The sequence below is a fragment of the Phanerochaete carnosa genome, assembly GCF_000300595.1.
Source record: "Phanerochaete carnosa HHB-10118-sp unplaced genomic scaffold PHACAscaffold_5, whole genome shotgun sequence".
NCBI classification, from domain to species: Eukaryota; Fungi; Basidiomycota; class Agaricomycetes; order Polyporales; family Phanerochaetaceae; genus Phanerochaete; species Phanerochaete carnosa.
Genome location: NW_006767632.1, coordinates 3,859,135 through 3,868,335, shown reverse-complemented (window position 1 = coordinate 3,868,335; position 9,201 = coordinate 3,859,135). Strand labels below are relative to the sequence as shown.

General features: G+C 54.6%; 5 protein-coding genes across 5 annotated transcripts; 3 read left to right on the top strand and 2 right to left on the bottom strand.

Annotated features, from left to right (window-relative positions):
- Positions 1 to 1,371: 1,371 nt before the first annotated feature.
- PHACADRAFT_257289 (uncharacterized protein) lies at positions 1,372 to 2,579 on the top strand. Its single transcript, XM_007396432.1, has 3 exons — positions 1,372 to 2,030; positions 2,080 to 2,345; positions 2,402 to 2,579. Exons 1-3 carry the CDS (start codon positions 1,389 to 1,391, stop codon positions 2,484 to 2,486), a joined length of 993 nt encoding a protein of 330 aa, XP_007396494.1. The 5' UTR covers positions 1,372 to 1,388; the 3' UTR covers positions 2,487 to 2,579.
- Positions 2,580 to 2,950: 371 nt separating this feature from the next.
- On the top strand, positions 2,951 to 3,578 carry PHACADRAFT_209682 (uncharacterized protein; the record flags this gene model as incomplete). The annotated part of the gene is made up of 3 exons (XM_007396431.1): positions 2,951 to 3,117; positions 3,311 to 3,400; positions 3,455 to 3,578. 3 exons carry the CDS (start codon positions 2,951 to 2,953, stop codon positions 3,576 to 3,578), a joined length of 381 nt encoding a protein of 126 aa, XP_007396493.1.
- A 115-nt stretch (positions 3,579 to 3,693) lies between these two features.
- PHACADRAFT_209681 (uncharacterized protein) lies at positions 3,694 to 5,562 on the top strand. Its single transcript, XM_007396430.1, has 2 exons — positions 3,694 to 3,766; positions 3,835 to 5,562. The coding sequence occupies exons 1-2, from the start codon at positions 3,730 to 3,732 to the stop codon at positions 5,178 to 5,180; spliced, it is 1,383 nt and encodes a 460-aa protein (XP_007396492.1). The 5' UTR covers positions 3,694 to 3,729; the 3' UTR covers positions 5,181 to 5,562.
- Positions 5,563 to 5,564: 2 nt separating this feature from the next.
- Positions 5,565 to 7,020, bottom strand: PHACADRAFT_184876 (uncharacterized protein). Its single transcript, XM_007396429.1, has 3 exons — positions 6,344 to 7,020; positions 6,054 to 6,292; positions 5,565 to 6,002 (listed from the first exon to the last, which is right to left on the bottom strand). Exons 1-3 carry the CDS (start codon positions 6,572 to 6,574, stop codon positions 5,759 to 5,761), a joined length of 714 nt encoding a protein of 237 aa, XP_007396491.1. The 5' UTR covers positions 6,575 to 7,020; the 3' UTR covers positions 5,565 to 5,758.
- A 1,479-nt stretch (positions 7,021 to 8,499) lies between these two features.
- On the bottom strand, positions 8,500 to 9,201 carry PHACADRAFT_29141 (uncharacterized protein; the record flags this gene model as incomplete). Its single annotated transcript, XM_007395202.1, has 1 exon — positions 8,500 to 9,201. The coding sequence occupies one exon, from the start codon at positions 9,199 to 9,201 to the stop codon at positions 8,500 to 8,502; it is 702 nt and encodes a 233-aa protein (XP_007395264.1).

Here is a 9,201-nt window from a genome sequence, read left to right as displayed (position 1 = left end):
CCCCGCGCATCGCAGCCGCACTGCGACGACGGAGCCGGCCGCGCGTTGGTGTAGAGTACCTATACTTAGTAGGGTGTCATCTGGACTCCCGTCGGCCAGCAGTCCGTAGCGGCTTGCGTGCTTGGACAAAGCAAGAACTTCAGATGACAATGCAGGTCACAACCGGTCTCCACAACCAGAATTTGAGTGAAACCAATGGGGGCTTGCAGTACTTCTCAACTCAGTATTCTCCTTTTTTCTATGGCAACTGAAGTTGCCCTACTTCTGTATGCCTTGTAAGTATACTCGCCCTCCTGGGCCGTGGTCTCATGCTACGTGAGCTGGCATTGCAATGGCATGCATACAACAGTCTATACATCTGTATTCACAAATTCCTCCACTTGCACAGTCACCTGCACTGAGTAGCCATGACAGCAGGCCTCCAGCAAAGATCTGCTGAAGCAGAGATGCTATTCGAGACAGTGTAGCCACCATGCACATGAGCAACACCTCCCTCATTGGCTTCTGCTACTTCTTCCCTCCTTTTGGGGGCAAGTGTCCCACTGAGCATATCTTGCAGCTTGAATATGCTGATGCACAACACCTACAAGTCATCATTTCTTTCTCAGCACAAACTGAGGATAGCCAGTGCACATAACTCACAATTCACGGTTGCTCTTGTACTCACTTCAGCAGCCGCAGTCCTATGTGCATGTGCTTGACTATTGTAGATATACTGTCTCGAGTACCACCTCTGATTCAGTGGATCCCCACTAGAGACACTTCACCACTGCCTGCCAGGATATTCGGTGCAGGCAACTGTGCGAGTAGAGGAGCATATGAACGCAGACACCGTCAACCTGTCACACACTGTATATTTATGACCATATCAGATATCACATGCTCGGCTGCTCCGATTTGGCAGACAAAGCTGTGGGAGCGCGTCCGTTGCCCAATGCAGGCCTTCAGATGCTCGGCTTCAGTAACAGAAATCTGCTGCGAGGTGTGTAACTGGCAGCATGCAACACAATATTGATGCGAGTAGTCGGGTGCAAGCAGCCCGATGACAAGCCAGGGCAGCTTGTCGACGAACTTCCACCAGCGCGGTCAGAGGGGAGTGTCAGCCTGCACAACATTCCAGATGCAATTCAAAGGCGTCGAGAGATGACGCATCGATGATGCCCCAGGCAGGATACATTGTCGGTTAGAATGCCATCAAGTGCAGTAAGTAAGCGATGCAAAGGGACCATCATTTTGTAACAAATGCAGTAACCCCGCGTTCTAACTTGATTGTAAGTCTTGATTTCATTCTGATCACGACCACACTATCCCGTTGGATTGCCGTCTCGTTTCACGCTTCACGACCTCCCTGCTACCGGAAGGCAAGACCCAGGACTCTCACTTACGCCATGCCTATGTTTCCAGTACCTCGTCCCCGCCCAGACAAACACACCGCACGTAAGGCCTGGGAAGCCTCCTGGGCCGCCGACCTCGAGGCCTACTTCAAACCTGGATTGCCACTGCACCGGTACCCCAGGCTGATCTCGTCTGCATCTAGGGATGCGCTCGCTTTCTGTGCCGAGCCGCAGAACGTGCTTGAGGACGACAGTCGCGTCAAGGACATCTGTGATGTCGACATCGACATGGCGCGATGCTTGAATCCTCACGATTGGCAATCGTTCCAAGATGGCTGGCGGCGCTTGTCTAGCAACAGGCGGGAGGAAATCATTCTCGAGGGGCTTTATCACGCGTCGTGCATCGGATCCAACGAACAGTTTCGCGGCCATTGTCCCGAGATGACACTCAAGGATCTGGCGAAGGACGGCGGACGAGAGCTTCTGCGGCTGTTGTCTCATTGGTCGAACCTTCCGAACCTCACGCATGCAACGCACCTGGGGCATGTGTATGTGCCTAACCCGATATTCGACCACATCGTCAGCCTGTCAGACGCAGAGGCCGAAGCACCCGGTGCGAAAGCGACGGCGCGGATGTGTCGCATCAACAGAATGCAGTTCATGTCGATGGCACTTTGGAACGTCTACCGGACTTATGTACGTGGCTAGTACACTCTTCTATGCTCCTTCGAGCTGATTGGAGCAGCAAGGAATCGAAGGGCCCTCGCACGATACGCTGAACACGGCAACCATAACGCCCGAAAACAAGAAGCAGCTCAAGGCACTTCTAGATTCGCAATACGGAAAGGGCTTCTTCAAGAAGTGGCGTGCGGAGAACATCACCTCCGACCGTTCGCAGCTCGTTAACGCGTGCTGGTATTGCAAAAAGGGCGAGAATCAGCTCAATGGCGAGCGCATGAAGGGCTGTAGCAAGTGTGCCGCCCTCGGCATCAAGATTTACTATTGTTCTAGGTACGTTAGTTGCCGATGCTGCGATTTGTATTGCTGACGTCGCGACGGTCGCGTAGGGAGTGCCAAGTTGCGGACTGGAAGAGCGGAGTGCCTCGACCACACAAGGTGCTATGCGGCAAACGTGACCTCTATCTGGAGTGAACGAACTTCTCGCTTGCGATCTACGTCTGCGTGTAATTGCGCCATATCTGCTTGCACGCTGTATATCTTCTTTGTGTATCTCGGCTGATTTATATTACTATTTATATGTGCAGTATCTACGCTTCGAGCGGAATCGAGAATCCTAAGCCCAGCAATACATTCCGCGTTCCCCAGTCCTCTCGAGTGCTGGAGTTCTCCCTGGCCTTGCCAAAAAAAACATTCTTCTATTTGTCGACGCACTGCCTTGATAACCGGACTCTACAGATGCACCACCGAAGCCACATGAGCAGACACAACCTCGAAACGCGATAGCCAAACACGGTTGCCATGCTCACTCGCCTTTCCACACAAACACCGGCTCCGTCTCTTCCAAGGTTCACGGATTTAAACAAGGAGCTGGCGCACGGAGGTCTTCAAGCAGTGGGCTTGTCAGCAAGGACTGGGAGGCGGAGGCGTGAGAGGCCATGCGGTGCACTGTGCACGTGAATGGACGCAAGATCGCGGTTGCCCTCGCCACACTCGAAGAGGTCGATGCACAGTTCACCGTGGCAGCACTTCGCGCGTCATGCATCAGCAAGGATGCTAGCGAGGGCAACGCCGTCGGCCCCGAGAACGAAGCGAAACAAGAAGAGTGTAGTTGTGCCTGCTCGCACGCTGATGCACACGCACTTGGCGCAGGGGTTTCATTTTCGCGGAAACTTCCCGGCCAAGTTCCTCGCTGACCACGGTGCGACGCAGAATCCCAGCACGGCGCAGGCGTACTGGAACTAGTTGCGTCTACTGTCTCTGCTAGCGTCATATCGCTCTACTTAGCTCTTCCACAGAATCGTCATCACCGCCATCAGCGTGGCCGGCGTGCTCGTCGACACCACGTACAGGGCGGTAGTGGATCGAGCTGGCTTCAACGCGATTAGGTATTTTTGCACGCTGTTCCTTCTCGCCGTTACCGATCTGACGATGACGTGCAGTCTAATCGACGTTCAACACGGTGCTGTACGGCCAGACGCTCGTGGCAATGCGCCGGGGCGTGTCCGTGAATACCGTTACCAGCGGCAGATAGAAACTATCGGGGAACGGATGGCGAAAGAGTAGGTTTATGTAAAGGAGTGCCTGAGCATCTGATGAAGGCTCAAGGTAACCAACGAGAAGCGACACGGGCCCCGGGAATAGGCGCTCACGTTGGAGAATCCGCGGTGCCTTATATTCTGATTCCACAGCAGACTTTGGAACGTCGACAGCCGCGATGTCGTTTTCCGCTCAAGATGTCGTTCGCAAAGCAGGTATGTACAGGCCGTCGCAAACGCTTGAGCTGTACAAGGCATTTAACAGCCCGTATCCTGCTTTGTAGGTATCATGGAACGGTACCACATACTACTCAGCCAGATAGGCTTTGACTCCTGTGTTACCGTCTTGGGGGAGTATGTCTCCGCGACTGGCTCTAGCCTGACGAAGGAGACCCTCTACCCGGCCCTACATACCATCATACAAAAGCACGGTGCGCTGGGCATGCAGGTCCTCCCCGGGGCTACAATCAAAGCCGTCCCGAAATTTGTACGCCTGCACGAAATTGACCTCGACGTTGTGGTGGAGTTCCTCCAGGACGACTCGGCTTCGAAAGACGAGCTGCTGCGCTCGCAGCTTGAGCGTCCGTTCGCCCTTGGAACGACTGCGCCGTTATGGCGCCTAACGGTCGTTAATGGCCGTGTCCTCGTGCTCGCATATCACCATAGCATCGCCGACGGCCAGAGCGGTCCTGCTGTGCACGCTGCGCTGTGGTCCGCACTCAATAGCGTAAGCGCCGGCGAAGAAGGCTGCGGCAGCAAGGTCGCTGTCCCTGCGGATTCCTCCATGGTGGGCCCCGTCGAGGCGTACACGAAGATCTCGGTCTCCCCTTCGAGCTTCGCACAGATGCTCCACGCACTGTTCGCCCCGAAGAAGCTGCAAGCTGGCTCGAAAGCATGGACGGGCAACCCGGTACCGAAGACCCCTATGCTCGATATAACCGTACGGTGCTGGGAGATAACCGCAGGACAGACTGCAGAAATTTTGAAGCGCTGTCGCGAGCACAAGACAACGCTCACTCCATTTCTGCATATACTCGTCGCAGGCGTGCTTTCTCGGCTCCTAGTCGAGCGTAAGCTCACCAAGAAGCTCAAGACCATCGCTGCCGAAGCGCCCGTTTCGCTGCGCCGCTTCACGGGCGTATCCCCCTTCGAGCTGTGCGACCAAGTCTCGCTGGCGCACCAGTTCCTCCGCATTGCTCCGATCGAAAACGACAAACCCTTTCCGTGGGACACTGTGCACAAGCTCGGCGAGGATCTGCACGGAAGCATGCGGAGAACGCGGGAACTTGTCGGCATGCTGCGCATTCTTTTGCGCCTTGGGATCGCCGACACCTATTTCACGGACATGCTGGGCAAGAAGCGAGGCAGTGGCTTGGTCCAGTCTAATCTTGGGAGGTTCCCTATGGGCGAGGCCCAGAAGGCGGATGACGCTAAGTGGAGATTGGAGAAGGTATATTTTGCGCAGAGTGCTGTCGTGGAGGGGCCTGCGATGAAGGTCAACGTGATTGGTTCGCCGGAAGGATCGACGAATATCACGTTTGCGTGGGGAAAGGGTGCGATGGACGACGACTTGGCAGAGGCTTTTATCAAGGAGATGAAGGCTACACTTGATATAGTTCTCCTCCAGTAGCTGTCAAATTGACTGAAATATATTTGGGAGTCTCACTAATAGTCACTGCCCCAAACGCAGACCTCCAAGTTTAGATGCGTTGGCTCGGCGCATTAAACTGCAAGTATCCGATTCGCTATGTTAGACATCAAGTCCTTGCATCGCACGCTCGAGCTCCTCCTCCGTCCACGCCTCAATTTGATTGTCCGTAGCAGGGCCTACCACGCTCGAGCTCTCCTAGATGCGGTGGCCAAACTCTGGCTCGAGCTGCTGGCACAAGTCAGAGCGAGGCAGGCGGTGCGTATCCATAAACGGGCATAGCGCGTCGTACACCGCATTGACCGCACGGTCTCCAATTTAAGCGCTACAAACGCAACGACGTGAGTGGATAGTACGGTCGAGGGGTAGAGGGAATGGACCTCGGTTGAGCACGACCCTAAACATAAGTCTCCCCGCTAAACAGTCTCATGGGTCAGCACGGCGAAGTAAAGTACACGGCTCGTAACTAACTGTCCCACATTCTCGTCGGAGAGGCGTATGCCTTTGTCTGCTTCAGGATGCGGGCGCACATTCTGTTCGAACTAGTCACGATGCACGACCTAGACTAGATGGTAGATAGCACCCACCACATAATCTGCCCTAGGGTGGTCGCTGAGTAGTGAAATCTGATGTAGAAGGGCAGGAGAGCGAGTAAAGCTAGGATCGGGGTCCAGGATCCACGACGCAGTCTTCGCCGCCTCTGTCGGGCTCGCCTCTGATATGGTGTCCACGGTCAGCGGCTTCCCGCAGACGAGCTTATGAGGCCTCAGAGTGCCAAACTTCCAGTCCTTCGTTTGACATTCCCTAGGTCTGGCTGTCAGCTCAAGCGCGAGCGGCCACTATCGGGACACGCACTTTGAGCAGTGGAACACTCGTCTGTTAAGCTGGCGGCACTTGCTGCGGGCTCGGAGTTTCCGCCCAGCTGGCATCCTGTCCTCAGACAGGCCGCAATAAGAACACGCATTTGGGATAAGCTTGCGCAGCTCGTTGTGCTCTCTCATGACTTCACGGAGGGCAGACTCTGAGACGCCTTCAGTAGGGATGATCAATGGCCGAGCAGTTCTTACAGTCCGTCGAGCTTCTCTCATCCCGTACTAAAGAAGTATTTGAGTACCGATGCGAGTAGACCTCATGAATGCACTCACGAATGTCAGCATAATGTCCCAGATGACCAACAATAGAAAATATTTTCTGCTAAGTCTCAACGCGCGGGAGACGGTGCTACACCTGGGATGCGCTAGTTGATCTTCCGTAGGTGTATGTATGCGATCTATAACTGTATGTGGTATCTCGAGAGGCTTCGTGGGCGGCGCATCGAGGTTCGAATGAAGTAAGCACTTTAACATGCGCGAATACTCTTCGCCACCGCGGGACATCAAGTTCTGCAGGGAAGAGTCGGGGCTCCTCTCTCCTCTCTTTCATGACAGGATGGTCCATCAGCCTATAGATGCCCTCCAAGACGATTTCTTGCCGCCTGCTTTCCGATAAAGCTTTCCATGCGTTCTCGAAGTCGTCTTCCGCGAAACGCTCTGCGGCCACCTTCGTAATTCTGTAGTGCGTCTCGCAGACAACCAGCTCTTCCTGCTCCATGACAAATAGGAAGTGATCCACGTTGGCTGCAGCAAACGCGCTCTTTGATATGCGAGGCCGATAAGCCGCCGAATCGCCGGTGTAGACACTGTCAAAGGCCCACTGCCAGGACAGCTCCAAGTTTAGGCGAGCCGCGTATATATCAGACCGCGGCCTTGTCCATAGCTCCATGTCCGAGTGCTGAGGGTACGGATGATATGGTGAGGACGAGAGACGGTGTAGTGCAGTGTCGAGGGCGCCCGGACTTCGCCGGTCGGAGACTGCATCGGACATCAAGTAAAGTGTGATTTCGCCAGGATGTTTGTTTCTCAGAGACTTCCACACACTGGACACACTATCGCCACTGGCGAGGCTTTAGCACACAATTAACCGTCATAGAGCTTGTACCTAATATGATTGAAATATACACACGAGAGTTTGCTCCGCCAATGAGTCCAGTAAGGAGCGCCGGAAGGTCGCGTCCAGAGTGCCAGGACTCGACGGCGTCTCAAGCACTACCATCTCAGCAGATAAAGACTTTGCGTGCGCGATGAGCTATACAGCAATTATGTCCAGGTTTTGAAGATCATGCGTTAATATATTTGGGACAGCGAGGATGCCTCATCCGCACATGATTCAAGCCAAATGCATTATTTGTTGATGCTCGTATTCTCAAGGTTTGCGTCTAAGTATCTATTACCGTCGAATCAATAGATGTTCTCATCTCGTCCTGAGAGCACCTGCGTTGGAACACTAAGCCATTCCTGCCCCACTCGTCCGAACATCGTTGATATTTGAGATCATGTAACTTGAACAACATTATTAATGATTGTATCATTTTCATGTCCTCAGAAGGAAGGATGGGGGCTCAGGAATTTATTTGCCAGCATTGCTGCAAACTAGTTCACCAGTACAAAACGCCACAAAGCCATCGGACCTCGAACTCGAGCCCAGAACGCGTGACCGTTACCTCTCGGTCATGTCATTTTGGTATGATGTCACCATGCCTCGGGCGTGACGGCCGTGTCAAGCCCGAGCAGAAGCTTACGAAGAGCGAATACGTTATTCCCGGCGATGGGAGGAGGGCATACACGCATCGCACGAGGAAGAAACGGCTTCAAGGTAATCACGCGTACTTTGAACGCCGCCTGCCTTGTTGAAGGCGCGTGATACTGTAAAGCCCGAATTGCTGCGGCACGCCGAAAAAATTGGCGGACCCGCGCAGAGATATCTGAATGGGATGGCGTTTCAGGACAGGGATCGGACGTGTGCATGACCATACAGCTTCTGTCAATATCAGAAGACTGTCCGGGACCGTGGAGTCTAAGGTTCCCGAGGTTCCGGGCGTAGCGTCTGTCGGACTCGAACGTCAGGCTAGCGAGCAATTTGCGCGCGAATCACGAAGAAGACGTCGACAGAATCTCATTTCGAGACAGTGAATACAACGAATCTGCGGTGTGGAGGTGGAGCAGCAAGTGATTGAGTACAAGGTGGAATGGCAGGCGGCCTCAATCCATAGAAGTACAACCTTGCCGAGCGACAACTGTGATCCTGATGCCGACGAGAGAACATCTGAATAGTGGGCGTAGTGCAAAGCGGGATCACATCGCAGCCAATTTCAGAATGACTCCCAGATGCGGTATCAGTAGCGAAGTGAAATCAAGAGAACGCTGCAATTTTTTTTCTTTGCATCAGCGAGGCGATGTGTCTCAGGAAGCCCTTCTAGCTCACCTCATTGGTTCTTCAGCCACAGATCCTCGCGTGAGAGCTCCTGCTGCAAATACTGCGTCCAGCTCGTCGCAACCGGGGATTCCATAGGGCACTTCACGCCGTCGACGTTGTACACGCGCCCCTTCATTTCGGCACCCTCGCACGTCCCGCTCAGGAGCAGCACGCGACTGCGCTGCTGACCCTCCACGAACGCGTCGTCGAGAAGCAGCGCGGCACCGGACTCGCCTTCGACATCCTTGAAGTACATGAACGCCTGCATCATGCCCGGGAGTGGTGACTGGAATGCGATGCGGTTGAAGATGGTCATGGAGAGTATGGCATGGCCCGTGTCGTAGAACAGGTCTGGCTTCGAGTGCGCGTGCCGCCCGTCGCGTACGCCCGGCCAGAGGAGGCCGATGACGGCGCGCTCCGGCCACTCGTGGAGCCAGCACCGGAAGTCGTCAGGGATGCCCTGCGGAAGACTGTCGATGTAGGCGGCGCGGTTGAAGGCGTGTGTCCGACCCAGGATTTCCTTCCGGGTCGCGAGGAAGGCTGGCGAGTCGATGGCGCGGAGGTACAGCTCCAGCAGACCACGGCGGTAGGTAGGGATTTGCGAACCTGGGACGAGAGTCCGCCAGAGCTTGCACACTCCTCGCGAGGCGATCAGGGAGGTGAGCGGGAGATGGCTCAAGATGATGAGCAAGAGCTCGTCTGGCAAGTCCAT

Bases quoted from the DNA above. Each gene is read 5' to 3' on its own strand.
- PHACADRAFT_257289 (XM_007396432.1), top strand. From the start codon at position 1,389: ATGCCTATGTTTCCAGTACCTCGTCCCCGCCCAGACAAACACACCGCA. The intron at 2,031-2,079 runs GTACGTGGCTAG...TGATTGGAGCAG, and splicing joins GGAACGTCTACCGGACTTAT to CAAGGAATCGAAGGGCCCTC. The intron at 2,346-2,401 runs GTACGTTAGTTG...ACGGTCGCGTAG, and splicing joins AAGATTTACTATTGTTCTAG to GGAGTGCCAAGTTGCGGACT.
- PHACADRAFT_209681 (XM_007396430.1), top strand. From the start codon at position 3,730: ATGTCGTTTTCCGCTCAAGATGTCGTTCGCAAAGCAG. The intron at 3,767-3,834 runs GTATGTACAGGC...CCTGCTTTGTAG, and splicing joins AGATGTCGTTCGCAAAGCAG to GTATCATGGAACGGTACCAC.
- PHACADRAFT_184876 (XM_007396429.1), bottom strand. From the start codon at position 6,574: ATGTCCCGCGGTGGCGAAGAGTATTCGCGCATGTTAAAGTGCTTACTT. The intron at 6,293-6,343 runs GTGAGTGCATTC...ATACTTCTTTAG, and splicing joins GGGACATTATGCTGACATTC to TACGGGATGAGAGAAGCTCG. The intron at 6,003-6,053 runs GTGCGTGTCCCG...AGCCAGACCTAG, and splicing joins CGAGTGTTCCACTGCTCAAA to GGAATGTCAAACGAAGGACT.